Source organism: Apodemus sylvaticus, chromosome 16, assembly GCF_947179515.1.
Source record: "Apodemus sylvaticus chromosome 16, mApoSyl1.1, whole genome shotgun sequence".
Lineage (NCBI taxonomy): Eukaryota > Metazoa > Chordata > Mammalia > Rodentia > Muridae > Apodemus > Apodemus sylvaticus.
The window spans coordinates 34,276,276-34,291,867 of record NC_067487.1 but is presented as its reverse complement, the minus strand read 5'-3'; the positions used below and the strand labels follow the sequence as shown (position 1 = coordinate 34,291,867).

General features: G+C 39.3%; 1 protein-coding gene across 1 annotated transcript in view; it reads left to right on the top strand.

The window, feature by feature from the left end:
• Lmbrd2 (LMBR1 domain containing 2) overlaps positions 1-14,631 on the top strand; it is an 81,716-nt gene extending 67,085 nt beyond the window's left edge. The window contains exons 17-18 of the mRNA XM_052159430.1: positions 7,029-7,155; positions 9,128-14,631. Of these exons, the coding sequence (XP_052015390.1) occupies positions 7,029-7,155; positions 9,128-9,188 (188 nt within the window). The 3' untranslated portion in view covers positions 9,189-14,631. The remainder of the gene's footprint in view (positions 1-7,028; positions 7,156-9,127) is intronic.
• Positions 14,632-15,592: the final 961 nt, after the last annotated feature.

Here is a 15,592-nt window from a genome sequence, read left to right as displayed (position 1 = left end):
TTTGGTCTTCTCATTGTGTCCTGGATTTCCTGGATATTTTGGGTTACAAGCTTTTTGCATTTTGCATTTTCTTTAACTGTTGAGTCCATGGTTTCTATGGAATCTTCAGCATCTGAGATTCTTTCTTCTATTTCTTGTATTCTGTTGTTGATATTTGCATCTCTGTCCCCTGATTTCTTCCCAAGGCTTTCTATCTCCAAACTTGTCTCCCTTTGAGTTTTCTTAGTTGTTTTCTACTTCTGATTTTAGATCCTGGATGGTTTTGCTTAGCTCCTTCACTTGCTTGTTTGTGCTTTCCTGTAATTCTTTAAGAGATTTTTGTGTTTCGTCTTTCATGACCTCAGCCTGTTGACCAAAGTTCTCCTGTATTTCTTTAAGAGATTTTTGTGTTTCGTCTTTCATGACCTCAGCCTGTTGACCAAAGTTCTCCTGTATTTCTTTAAGTGTTTTTTGCGTTTCCTCCTTGTTGGCTTTTGTATTCTCCTGGATTTCTTTCAATGATTTTTGTGTTTCCTTTGCAAGGGCTTCTAACTTTTGATCCATTTTCTCCTGAATTTCTTTAAGTATGTCCTTCATGTGTTCCTGTACCAGCATCATGACCAGTGATTTTAAATCCAAATCTTGTTTTACTGGTGTGATGGGGTATCCAGGACATGCTGGTAGAGGAGAATTGGGTTCAGATGTTGCCATATTGCCTTGATTTGTTAGTGATGTTCCTGCGTTTGCCTTTTGCCATCTAGTTCTCACTGGTGTTACTTGGTCTTGTCAGTGCTGTACTCACCAGTGCAAGCTGCCCCTTCCCTGTTGGCCTCTGGTGCACAGCTTACACCCTACACTGCCTGTAGACAGGGTGCTGCTGTCCAGGCTGTTCAGATCCCGAAGCAGGCATCTGAAGGCTCCCGATGGGGCCCGCAGGATTTACCAGAGCACACCGACTTCTCCCAGCTGGCCTCCCGGAAGCCCCCGCTAGCCTCTTGAGGGACCTGGAGATGTGGTGCGGCCGCCCAGGCTGATCTGAAGCGGAGAGAGTTGAGATGAGGGCTTCCGCCTGAGGCCTTGCCCCAGATTGCGTCTGTGGACCAGATGGAGCCCGTGTGCACCCCCAGGGAGCGCCGAAGGTGTATGCTGCTGTGACCTCCCCTGTGTTCCGCTCACTCTGCTGGGCAGCTGATTCCCCAACCAGGCTGGTGCACACAAGGTTAGCCTGGCCGCCCAGTCCCTGAGTCCAGGCAAAAGCCTGGGAGGCCAAGGTCCGAGCAAAGTTCCCCTAGGGCTATGACTGTTAATTGGGTCTGCCAGGTGACCCGGATGGCCGGTGTGCGCGTCTGCGCTCCCCGAAAGCACCGGGAGAGTCTGCTGTGGTAACAATCTCCTGGGCGGGTTGCTACACAGATGGCCCACCAAGCCGCCCAGTTCTTGGGGTCAGTCCTGTGTCTTTTGGGGCCTAGACCCCCGTTTTGTTAGCCTCAGGCTATGCTTGTTAGCCATCTCTGCCCTCCTGAGCACTCTGGGTCCTGTAGGCAAAATGGCAGCGGGTGCGCCGGCCAGGGCAAAAAAACCTCCTGGCTGGGTTGGCAACCCGATGGCTACCCGAACAGCCCAGGGCCTGGGTGCAGGCCAACGCCTATCGGGCTCAGACCCCTGCGGTGTTGGCCTCGGATTACGTTTGTGTACCTCAGTCTGTCTGATCTCTGGAGTCCGAAATCAAGATGGAGGTGAGTCTCTCCTGACTGGCGGGAAGCAGAGTTCTGAAGTGGCTTCCGTGCAGCGAAAGGCTCCGCAGAACCGCAGCTGCTTGCCTCCTGGCTGGTCAGCGAAGGTCAGTGGTCGTGGGCGCAGGGCCTAACTGGACCCTGTGTCGCCTTGGTTCCACTGCTGATGGCCCTTCAGCTGGACCAGCCACTGCTGCACTGCTGCCGCTGCTGCTGCCGCCGCCTCCGCCGCCGCCAGTAAGATCGGTTGGGAGATTTTTAATGACTTCTATTTCCTTGAGATATGGGCCTCTTTAGTTTACCCACTCTTGATTTAACTTGATATGTGGTATCTGTCTAGAAACCTATCCATTTCATCTAGATTTTCCAGTTTTGGTAAGGGTATATGTTTTTTTTTTATCACTTTTTTTTATTCGATATATTTTTTATTTACATTTCAAATGATTTCCCCTGTTCTAGCCCCCCCACTCCCCGAAAGTCCCATAAGCCCCCTTCTCTCCCCCTGTCCTCCCACCCACCCCTTCCCACTTCCCCGTTCTGGTTTTGCCAAATACTGCTTCACTGAGTCTTTCCAGAACAAGGGGCCACTCCTCCTTTCTTCTTGTACCTCATTTGATGTGTGGATTATGTTTTGGGTATTCCAGTTTTCTAGGTTAATATCCACTTATTAGTGAGTGCATACCATGATTCACCTTTTGAGTCTGGGTTACCTCACTTAGTATGATGTTCTCTAGCTCCATCCATTTACTTAAGAATTTCATGAATTCATTGTTTCTAATGGCTGAATAGTAGTCCATTGTGTAGATATGCCACATTTTTTGCATCCACTCTTCTGTTGAGGGATACCTGGGTTCTTTCCAGCATCTGGCAAATTATAAATAGGGCTGCTATGAACATAGTAGAGCATGTATCCTTATTACATGGTCGGGAATCCTCTGGGTATATGCCCAGGAGTGGTATAGCAGGATCTTCTGGAAGTGAGGTATCCAGTTTTCGGAGGAACCGTCAGACTGATTTCCAGAGTGGTTGTACCAATTTGCAACCCCACCAGCAGTGAAGGAGTGTTCCTCTTTCTCCACATCCTCTCCAACACCTGCTGTCTCCTGAATTTTTAATCTTAGCCATTCTGACTGGTGTAAGGGTTGTTATAGTAGGATCTGATGAATTTTTTTTTTGAATGTTCTCCATTTCTCTGGTTATGTTTCCCTTTTCATTTCTGATTTTGTTAATTTGGATACTGCCTCTTGGTCCTTTAGTTAGTTTTGCTAGGAATTTATCTATCATGTTGATTTTCTCAAAGAACTAGCTTCTGGTTTTATTGATTCTTCTTATGTTTTCTTTGTTTAGATTTGGTTGATTTTGACTATTTCCTGCCTTCTACTCCTCTTGGGGGGAATTTGCTTCTTTTTGTTCTAGAGCTCTCAGGTGTGCTGTGAAGTTGCTAGTGTAAGATCTCTCCAGTTTCTTTACCAGGGTACATAGTACTATCAACTTTCCTCTTAGCACTGCTTTCATTTTGTCCTATAAGTCTGGGTATGATGTGTCAGTAGTTTCATTAAATTCCAGGAAGTCTTGAATTTCTTTCTTTATGTCTGCCCTCACCAAGTTATCATTGAGTAAAGAGTTGTTCAGTTTCTACATGTATGTAGGTTTTCTGTAGTTTTTACTGTTCTTGGAGACCAGACTTAGGCCATGGTGGTCTGCTAGGATGCATGGTATTATTTCAATATTCTTGTATCAGTTGAGGGTTGTTTTGTGACCAATTATATGGTAGATTTTGGTGAAGGTACCATGAGGTGCTGAGAAGAAGGTGTATTCTTTTAGGGTGAAATGTTCTGTAGATGTCTGTTGAATCCATTTGGCTCATAACCTCTCTTAGTTTCACTGTGTCTCTTTTTAGTTTCTGTTTCAATGACCTGTCCATTGGTGACAGTGGGCTGTCTCCCACTATTATTGTGTGGACTTCAATGTGACTTTTGAGCTTTAGTAAAGTTTCTCTTATGAATGTGGGTGCTCTTGCATTTGGGGCATACATGTTCAGAATTGAGACTTTATATATATATATTTTTATTTTCAGTATTCTTTGTTTACAATCCAAAAGCTTTCCCCGTTCCCAGTTCCCCCCCCTCCCCATATGTCTCATAAGTCCTCTTCTCTTCATCCATTCTCCTATCTTTCCCCCTCCCTTTTCTCTGTCCTGGTACTCCCCTACAATGCTGGATCAAGCCTTTCCAGGATTAGGGTCCTCTTTTTCCTTCTTCATGGGAATCATATGATATGATAATTGTATCTTCAGTATTCAGATCTTCAGGGCTAATTAATATCCACTTATCAATAATTGCATTCCATATGTATTCTTTTGTGATTGCATTACCTCGCTTAGGATGATATTTTCCAGTTCCATCTATTTGCCTAAAAAATTCATGAATTCTTTGTTTTTAATTGCTGAATAGTACTCTATTGTGTATATATACCACATTTTCTGTATCCATTTCTCCACTGAGGGATATCTGGGTTCTTTCCAGTTTCTGGCTATTATAAATAAGGCTGCTATGAACATAGGTAGATTTTCTCTTGTATGTGTATGAATTGTCCGTCTTCATCATACTTGACAACTTTTGGTTGAAAGTCTATTTTATTGCATATTAGGATGGCACTGCCTGCTTGTTTTCTGGGATCATTTGCTTGGAAGACTGTTTTCCATCCTTTTACTCTGAGATAGTGGCTTTCTTTGTTATTGAGGTGTGTTTCTTGTATGCAGCAACATGCTGGATCTTTTTTACATATCCAGTCTGTTAGCTTATGTCTTTTTATAAGTGAGTTGAGTCCATTAATATTGAGAGATATTAAAGACATGACCGTTGGTTCCCAATATGTTTGTTTTTGTAGGTGGCTTTATGTGCTTATGGTTCTTTCCTTTTGGCTTTGTTGTGAAATGATTAATATCTTGTCTTGTCTTTGGTGTAGGTACCCTCCTACACAAGGTACCCTTGTTTTCCTTCTAGAATCCTCTGTAGGGCTGGATTGGTAGATAGGTACTGTTTGAATTTGGTTTTGTCCTGGAATATTTTATTTTCCCCATCTATGTTGATTGAAAGTTTTAGCTTGGGCAGACCTTTGTCTTCTCTTAGAGTCTGCATGACCTCTGACCAGGCTTTTCTGGTTTTCATAGTCTCTGCTGAGAAGTCTGGTGTAATTCTGATAGGCCTACCTTTGTATGTTACTTGGCCCTTTTCCCTTGGAGCTTTTAATATTCTTTCTTTGCTCTGTCCTTCTAGTGTTTTGATTATTATGTGACGAGAGGATTTTCTTTTCTGGTCCCGTTTATTTGGTGTCCTATAGGCTTCTTGTACCTTTACAGCCATCTCTTTCTTTAGTTTGGGGAAGTTTTCTTCTATGATTTTGCTGAAGACATTTTCAGGTCCCTTGAGCTTAGAATTTTCATTCTCCTCTTCTGAATATTCTTAGATTTAGTCTTTTCATTGTGTCCTGAATTTGCTCGATGCTTTGGGTTAGGAGTTTTTTATGCGTTGAATTTGCTTTGACAGTTGTGTCAATCTCTTCAACAGTATCTTCTACATCTGAGATTCTCTTTTCAATCTCTTGTATTCTATTGGTGATACTTACATTTGTAACTCCTGACCACTTTCTTGGGTTTTTTATTTCCAGGTTTGCCTCCATTTGTGTTTCTTTATTGTTTCTACTTCCACTTTTAGGTCTTGGATCACTTTATTCAGTTCCTTCACCTGTTTACCTGTGTTTTCCTGTATTTCTTTCAGTGAGTTATTGATATCCCTCTTAAAGGACTCTATTATCTTCATGAGATAGGATTTTAGGACAGATTTTCTGGTGTGCTATTGTATTCAGGGCTTGCTGTTGTGGGAGAACTAGCTTCTGATGATGTCCATGTATTTTGGCTTCTGTTGCTGATGGTCTTGTGCTTGCCTTTCACTATCTGGATATCCCTGGGGTGTGTTGGTCTGGGTGACTGTCTGGAGTCTGCCTCTTTTGTCCTTAGGCTGCTTCAGGTCTCTGTTAGGCCTGCAGCCCTAGCTGTAGCAGACAACCTGTTGGGCCTTCCAAGTGGGGGTTCTTCATCAGGACATAGAAGCTGCTGATGTGTTGCTCTGGTCACAGTAGCTCTCCTGGGATGCCTTCAGACTGTTGGATGTTTAGTGGAGCAGTCAAGCTGCTGTCCAACTGCTCTGAGTGCAGCTGGTCCTCAACTGCTCTGAGTGTTAACAGGTCTTCTACTGCTCTGAGTGCAGAGGGTCCTCTAGGATGAGACAGGAGCAGGCCAGCTAGGATTCTGCCCTGGAAGAAAGGAACAGGTGGAGGTGTGGAAGGCATAGAAGGGAAGTGGTATTTGGGGGGGTAGGGGGAGCTGGGGGGGGGGGTTGGTGGGTGGTGGGTCTCTAGTCCACCAGGCTCCCAGCAGCAGCTCTGGGACTCTGGAGGGGGTTGAGGGGAGGTTCTGACCAACTGCTCTGATTGCATTAAGTCCTCTAGGATGGGTCAGGATATGGTGTCTTTACTGGAACAGACTAAGAGTCTGCCCCAGCAGAAAAGACTGGGTGGAGGGCTTTTTTTTTTTTTTTTTAAAGATACTTGATCTGCCTAAAGCATGACTTTGATAATGTAAATTGTTTCTAAGAAACTCCTATTCATGTGGAAAACAGATACTTACTGGGACTATAGTGACCTACTGGTCAAGGGGCCACTGAATACTTGCAGTGTGGATACCTCTGTGTTGGCAGTACTTTTGGATAAATTAATTTCAGATCTGTCTTTATAATTTTGAATATGGTGGCTAGAAAAATTCAAATAGACTTTATCCATGCATGCATGCATGCATGCATCTATCTATCTATTTATCTATCTATCTATCTATCTATCTATCTATCTATCTATCTATCTGGCCAGAATTGCCCAGCTTCATGCTTTATGGGATAGATATACTTTTCTTCAAGAGTTGAAGTTGAACTGCCATATACTTCAAAATTCTAGCCAAAATAAAGGTTCACTATGAAACCAAATAAACAATTTCACCGTGGTGATAATCATAATTAAATATAGATTCTAATTTTTATTTTCTAAATCATCATACTACCTGCTTTGAGCTAGCTAGATGGCTCAATAAATTGTCCTTATTTTGTATTACATTGTCTTAATTTGAATCTGATTTTCTAAGAACCAAACAACTTATGGTTGTTGTCTTCATAATCAGCATTTACTGCAGTCTTGATTTTTTTCCCCTGTGATTCATAAATTCAAAGACAATAGAGAAGTAGCCATTGTTTTTCTTCTTTTGAACAGCATCCAAATACACCAGGGCTAATAACAGGACTGAAAGAGACCGAATAGAACTTCTCCAGGATGCAGAACCTCTGGATTTTAATGCCGAAACATTTACTGATGATTCTCTGGAACCGGAGTCAGGAAGGTAAGTAAGTGCTGGCTGTGTCATTTGGCTCTTGTGTGCTTCTGAGATTTTAATGATGAACTGATGTAAGGAGCTTGAAAACAACAGTTAACTAAGTATAAGAAAAGTATTGTGCTGAGGAGAAGGCTTGGTGGGGGTGTGATTGTCTGGAATGCAGAAGACCTCGGTTGGATACCCTGCCTAACAAGAGAAGAAAAAGATGCCTTTTTCATTATCAATTCAAAAATATGAAGTAATATTTACAACCTTTTTTGCTTGGTTTTGCTTTTTGAGACCAAGTCTAATGTATCCCAGGTTGCCTTCTAGCAGCTGAGGGAGATTTTGATCTGGTCCCCCTGCATTGGCCTTCTATTACAGGTGTGCCCCACTATAGGCAGTTTATTTAGTAAGGAGTGTTAAACCCAGGGAGCTGTATATGCTAAGCAAGCATCTACCAGCTAATCTATGCCCTTAGCATTTGATACCTTTCTATACTGTCTAAGTAGTGTATGCTTTTAAAAATCATGACAGTCTGCTAGGTGTGGTGATACCTGCCTGTAATCTCAGCATTTGAGCAGCTAAGATAGGAGGCTGCCTAGCCCAGTTAGTAAATCCATGCCAGAATCAGAAATACAGTGAGCTCTGCTGAAGAAAAAAAGATGCACCAAAAAATTATATCATTCACTAGTTATAATTGAAATAGGTATTTTTATATAACAGGAGTGACATTAGAATTAAGAAATAAGACAGAGGCCGGGCGGTGGTGGCGCACGCCTGTAATCCCAGCACTCTGGGAGGCAGAGGCAGGCAGATTTCTGAGTTCGAAGCCAGCCTGCCTCTACAAAGTAAGTTCCAGGACAGCCAGGGTTATACAGAGAAACCCTGTCTCGAAAAAATCCAAATCCAAAAAAACCCAAACAAACAAAGAAATAAGACAGAGAACTAGGAATTATGACTATATTTACATCTTTATTTGACAATTCCATTTGTGACATTTATTATCTTTAGTCATATCTGTATGCCTAATATGTTTTGATGTCAGACACACTATAAACATTTTAACAACATTTTCTTTTATTGCAAAAATTCTTACTGGATTAATGTCCTCAAAGGCTCAGTAATTTGCCTTGAGTTGCAAACTCTGACTATAAAGCCTGCACTTTCAGTTGTTTTGCTATGAGAAACAAAACTGCCATATGACCCATCTCTGCCACCGTTTGTATCTCCAAAAGACTCGTAGGTGGGACACCATACAGATCTAGCACATCTCTATCTACTGTTCTTTATTCGTGGAGGCAAAGACATGGAGCCAGACAAGATTCTACCAACAGAGGAAAGGTTAAAAGAAAATGTGATCTCTGTATACAAAGGGATTTTATCCAACCATAAGGAGAAATGTAAACATGACTTTGCAAGAAAATATTTGTAACTAAAAGTCATGTTAAATGAAATAAGCCAGTCTCAAAGGGTCATAAAAGTATTAAAGAGACCATGAGGGAGAAGAAAAAGATCTTAGGTGGGTTGAAGAGAGGATCAGAAGGGAGGACGACTTGTGGGGAGGAAGAAGAACAGCAAGAAGGGAGCAGGGCTGCGGTTAACAGTGGAATGGAATGAATATGAATACAATGTAATGGTGTGTGTGTGTGTGTGTGTGTGTGCACATATGCATGTCATAAATAAGCCCATTACTTTGCATACTAACTTCAAAAATAAAAACAGAAAAATAATCACACATATTAAAGGTATTTAGTATTACCCATAACTAGCAAAAGCCCTAGAATACTCTATATTTTAAAATTAAGCATGGTTATTTATGCAGTCTGTGGAATGTTTCTTACAGTTGCCAGTGATTTACAATTAAGTCCTTTTAAATTAGAATTTTGGGAGATAGGGTTCTACTTTTAACTAGTAAATAAATGTTATGGTCTTTACAAATTGTATAATTAGTTTCATTTTTGATATTTTAGATAATTCTTCTATGTTTATGTTTTAGGTATCAACCTGGTGGACGATATCTCTCCATGTCTTCCAGCATAATATTTGAAGATATCTAAAGTCTGAAGTAATTAATGGATCAAGTAACCAAGGACAACACATCAGCTCAGCCTTTAAAACATCTTCGTGCCCTGCATTTCCTCTGTTCTCTCTGTAAACAGTGTTAGGATAACAAAAACAGCATTGAAAATTGATCACATCTTAACAATATTAGGTTATGGTTTGTTGAATAGAGCATCCTATTTCCTGATAGGTTTTATTGGATAGCATCTGAAGCATCTGCCTTAGAGGTATAGTTAAGTGGAAGGACTCAACACATGATAAACATAGACCTAACTTGGTTTCATGCTAATTTTTTAGGAGAGTTATTTTAAAATTCAATGAAGCCATAAGTCATACTAAATTCTACAATTTTATAACTGTAACTTAAATTTTTAGTATTTCTTTAAAAATGTTCAACTTTTTCCAAAGAACTGAAAGTGAACTGAGACCTCAAATAATTGCCGTATTCACTAAACTCATTGTCTTAAACGGGGCTTATGTATCAGACATAACTGAATGTAAGCGGCTCTTCTTCAGATCTGTGTACATTTCCATGGAATTGTGCATGGATAATTAAGATGATTCTTCAATTGATAGTGTTTGTGTCTTTAGCATGTGTATTCTAATTGGGTGATGTGTTATTCTTTTCTGTCTTTGTAGTAACTGGACCTTTTTTATGGTTTTGAAATTATTGCTTTGTGAAATATTTTCATTTCAGAGAAAAATATTCATCTTTAACATTTAGAATATTAACTTGATGCTAATCATCCCATCCAAGAAAAATCCTAAATATTAATGATAAATAGATTTGTTTGTTTTATAGCCAAAGAGTTCCCCAGATTCTCTAATATTTAAATTTTTTAAGGTTTATTTCATTTATATGAGCACACTGTAGCTGTTTCCAGACACACCAGAAAAGGGGATGGTTGTGAACCACCATGTGGTTGTTGGGAGTTGAACTCAGGACCTTTGGAAGAGCAGTCAATGCTGTTAACCACTGAGCCATCTTTCCAGCCCCAATTCTCTAATATTTAAAAGATTCCTGTTAATGCTCCTTGTAAAGAAAACATCTGGCTGTTTCAGCTATTGAATGGTAAAATAATCCATTTATGAGTATTATTAACACTTAAATTATAGCTTAGAAAAAATCAGGAAAATATATTAAAATGAAAATGTATAGTAATAACTTGTTAAACATGCTTATTATTTTAAATTGGTTGTTTCAACCATTGCATTTAAGCCAAAGTTGGGTATTGTGTTTAAAGACCAGAGTTTTATTACCAAGTGAATATAGCTTAGCATGTGTTAGCAGGGATTGTTCTGTTTGTTCCTCTTACAGAATACATTCTGAATGGGGTTTTCAGACTTGAACTTGTCCAGGACAGTTTCACACCTGTTTTCCTTGTAATTATTACTAATGCTCCAGTGTTACTCTGTCATATGTTGAGGACATAGTTCTGTGTAGGTAGGCACTGAAAGGAAGTATTCAATTCTCATTACCTTTTTTTTAATGGTTGCATTTTTTTGTGATCTTCCACCTAGATTCCCCTTTAAATAATCATCAATAGATAGATTTACGCTGAATTGAAGGTTGTGTAGCCTGCTCCATCCCAGGACACATATGCATATGACCTTTTACTGTAAAAGGCAGTCAGAGAGCAGTTGATTAGAGCAGTAATAATGTAATGTTGTTTATAATTTCATGATTGGTTCCTGGAATACCTTAAGCAGATCACGGACCCTTTCAGTGCCTCAGTTTCTTCATTTTCAGAATGAAGGACTTATTTACTACTTTCCTACAGATCTACCTCACTAAGCTGTGTGAGGGAGTTAAATTGATGATCATGTGCTAGGGTTTAGAAAGACAAAGCAAGTTGTCTGCTGTGCTGCGCGCTCTCTCTCTAGTACTCTCTCCTAGTACTTTGAAGGGACAGGAATGATTATCATACAAAGGGGTCTTTGAGAAGCTTCAAAGTCCCCAAAGCAAAATGAACTAGTTTATGAAGTTCCTGAAATAGTGATTCATTATTTGTTCTGTAGATTTACTTTGAAATATTTTTCTTAAATATGTTTTTGGTTTTGGGTTTTTTTTTTCCCTTAATACTCAGATGCTATTGTCAGAGTAGAAGGATAAAAAGAGAAGGGCTGTCCAATTTTTCTACTAACTTTGATAATGCACTAAGACAGATCGATAGGAGTGTGCAAAGGAATTCAGGAGCTTCCCTTTAAGGTTACACCAACAGAAGTGTGCCTATACGTGCAGATGCTTCACAAATACTCCATCTCATTATAGGGTTTTGAGTTATTGCCACAGTGAGTTTTTGTTTTTTCAAGGATCCAGAGTGTCCAAAATTTTAAGGAGTTTTTCTTACAGGGCTTTGTATACAACCGTATAGAAAAGTGACTTTCCTGGGTAAACTTGAGTTTAGAGGGCAGTGATTTCAAGCTGGAAGCCTTGACTTTATTTCTGAGGAATTAAGTTAATATTTATTAAGCATTGATAGTGTGTACAATATTTTTTTCAGATACTTATTAACATGTAATGACACAGTAACACAAATATTACCACAGAATTGGTATGCTTTATGTGCAAAGTGGTTTCCTTAAAGAATTATTTCTGGTACTCGTTTTCTTACATGTTAACAGATATCATAGAATTATCTAAAAATTTGTTTTTTTGAGACAGGTTTTCATGTAGCCCAGGCTGTCCTCAAACTGTGTATATAACTGAGGATGACCCTGAACTCCTGGTCTTCCTTCACATCTCAAGTTCTACAATCATAGAAATGTGCTATAGCACCCAGATCAATATTTTTAACATAATTATTAGTTAAGAATATTTAACAAGCTATTAACTCAAAATATTATAGAAAAATCTATAAATTTCAAGAATCAGCTATATGTATTGTTAATTTACTTTTTAAAACTATATAACCCTTTTATTAATAGCACATTTTTGTAAAAAGAATTTTCAGAAGGATTAAAATATAAATGTAATTATAAAAATTTGCTATCAGACCACATCATACAAGAGTTTTGGAATAATTTCATTTCACAAAAGGATCTCACATTACAAAAGTGTTAAGAGTTCACTCAAAGCATGAAAAGTTCCCATTGTAAAAACAGATCAGATTGAGCGGTCCGCACTGTCCACAGAGAGGTCACTTGTTGATATGTGTCTGGACTGCACCATTCAGATGTCCAGTCTAACATGTGAGCATAAGATCCATTCAAACTGAGTGTGGGTAGGAAAGGCACCGTGTGCTTAAAGCATATTGTAGCGTGTGGATGGACAAATTTCATTCATGTTTATTTACAGACCTCACTTTATTCCTTTAATAGGTTTAAGGAATGTTTTCAATAGTGTGTTGATTGCCGTATTATAGGGAAAATAAAACTTAAAACTTTCTTGTTGTAAAGTAAAATTTATACTTAGAATTTGAATGTGCCATGCCTGGATTCCAAGGATGATAGTACATTTGTACTAAGAGACAAAACATGTCCCTAAGGAGTTATGCACACTTGCGTTTCAAAGTGCAATGGACTATATGATATTTAACTTTAAAGCTAAGAGGTAAATGCACGTAGGCTTTGCCTTTCTTTGTGCCTCCGTCCCTCCCACCTCCCTCTTTCCCTCTTCCCTTCACCGCATGACTTTCTTGTACTGGTAGACTTTTCTCTTTTGTTTATGTACACAGTTGTTAATGAGCAGTACACTCAAAAGGAACTACTTGACTTCAAATCCCAGTCTGAAATAACAGTATTGTACCTGAAGTAGTAAACCTCGTTTGCTGGACTGGTGGCCAGTGTCTGAACAGAAGCATACTGAATACTAGCTCGATGCATTTTCTTTGGCGTTACTATGGAGTAAAATGTATTTTCATGGTAAAATTTTGTATAAAATGATTTTAAGATACCCAACATTAAGAACTATGAGATATTTCATCATAAAAAGGAATTCATAAAAATGCTCTGTTTAAAAGTGAAATAGATTAAGGGATGAAGAGGAGTGAAATTTGATTTTTTTTTTTTTTTTTTTTTTTTTTTTTACACAGTACTTTTGTGGCTAGAGACTTGTTAGACTAGGCAGGTTTAGCAGCGCTGTTTCAGCTCCTGGATCTCCGCCCTGTGAGTCATCTTCCTGGGCAGGCACTGCCCTCCTTTCTGCTGCCCAGGGAACATGCTCGCACCTCCAGGTCCTTCCGTATTAGCCACTGGAACAACAGCACAGTTCCATTTTCAAATCATTTGTGCGTTGAGATCAGGTGAAGTCTTGCTAAATTTAAAATGTTCTTGATCAAGTAAGACTACATAATTCTGTTACCACTATCCTAAAAGGTGTTTTTGCTTCTTCCTAGAAAACCGTTCCTTTTATGATTATATTGATTACTTGTAAACGTATTTTGCTGTGCTTGGTGCAAAAGAATATTGGGAATGGCTGACTATTGCAGTTGGTATTATGACATAAATCTCTGTCTTTATTGAAAGAATACTGGCTAATATCTTCCCTGTTAGGCATGCCAAGTTGTAGGGGAGAGATTGTGTTATTTATTTATTTTTTTAAACGATCCAATGGATTTGTTTTTGTCTTTATTTTGAGAACAACTTGAAGGGTTTTTTTTTTTGTCATTTTAGAAGATAGAAAGTATGTATACCTATCTTTTAAATTACTATAATCTAATATATATAAATTATAACATTGAAAAGTACAAAAAGCTCTAATTATTGATGTTGTTATTTTCCTGGTATTTAATTTTTATAAATTGTTTTGTAGGTAAATAATTGTAGTATTGCTTTTGAGTAGTTTAAAGTCATTCTTAAATAAGTTCTGACTCAACATACTGCCTTAGGACAACATTCTAAAGTGAAGTACTCTTATGTGACTTTGAAACATGCCTGCATTTCCTAAGTTTCTTCATATGTATATGTGCATATACCAGTATCCAAGACAAGCATACCTGAAGCCCGACTTCCACATTGCATTGATAAAGAGCTTGGTATTTTGCCTTCATATAATTCAGTTGCCTGGGTGAAATAGAACATAAATTTCTTCAAATGTCTGTCCAATCACAATTTTCAAAATGGTAACTTTTTATTTGGGGGTGCATGATGCCAAGTTTATCTTTAATCAGCTTTTATTACTGGATGTATAACAACGGATATTTTCCTACCTGGTCAGTAGGTTGTAGATTTAACTTTTTTTTCCAGTAGATTCTCACTACATTTTCAAATCTATATTTGGAAAAACCTGCAAAGTGCTATCAGTAAGTTAGTTAGCATCTTTGACTTTATCTATGCATAACGTTTCTTAGTTTAATTTTGACAAACTCACTGACAGGCAATTCCTTTGTAGTGTTGTAATTTTCTGTGATGTAATGAATTTTTTTAATGTTTATATGATTCATTATTAAAATATAGAATATTGTGTAGCTTTGCATGAAATAAATGATATCTCTATGAGCTGCAGTTTTCATTATTTATGTATCGCATTATTATTATGCTTAATAACTTCGCTGAGGTTAAACTCTTGAGTAGATCTAGGCATTGCTTATTCCTTACAGTTCACTGTCAAATGCTATTAAACTTTTAAAAATGAATTAGTAGGTACAATCTAGAATAAATAGGTATACTCTAGAATGAATAGGTATCCTCTAGCACTCTCTGCCTTGTGTTTACAGCAACAACAAAAGGAAGCAGAAACTTGATGCATGTTAATTTCAGTGAGAATGGAACCGCAATAGAAAGTTAACAAAGCCAAAGTTGGCTGTTTAAAAAATATCAATAAAAGTGATACAGCTCTAGCCAGCCGAACCAGGAACACAGACCAGGTTTCTTTCCTTTCCTGTGTGCCAGGTTTAAAGAAACAGTCCCAGGAGCGCAGCTGCTGTTCACCGAGTTTCTGAAGGTCATTCCTGGCTCGCAGTACTCTGATTACACAGCCAACAGGGCAGGGGCCAACCCAGTAACCCTTCCTACTTCCCAGCAAGAGGGGCCAGGGAAAGAGGCCTGGCAGAGCGAGCACTGTTAGCCAGCTCTGCCACTCACAGGTGCAAGGTGCCTTTGGCTCAGAGGGGCTCAGCGTCCCTAGGGGATGTGTGTGTGTGTGTGTGTGTGTGTGTGTCTCAGTAGCTTCCCTTGTGGTGTCGAGCACTTTTCAGGCTCTTGGACAACTGCCAGAGCTGAGTGAATTTCTTGCAGTTCACAGCAGTAAGAGCAGGGAGTGCTTTCTCCAGTGGGAATCTCCTGTGCTCTCTGGCTGTCCGGGTCTTTTGAGACCCCACTTTGCACCAGATCTGCATGCAGGTTTTGAAATCCATGTAGGCTGTTAGCTTTCCCATCTCTTCCCATGCCCTTTGTCCCCCTCCCCTCTCCACTCCTTTCCTGCCCTTTTCCACTCCTTCCATCTCCCCTCATCCCACAC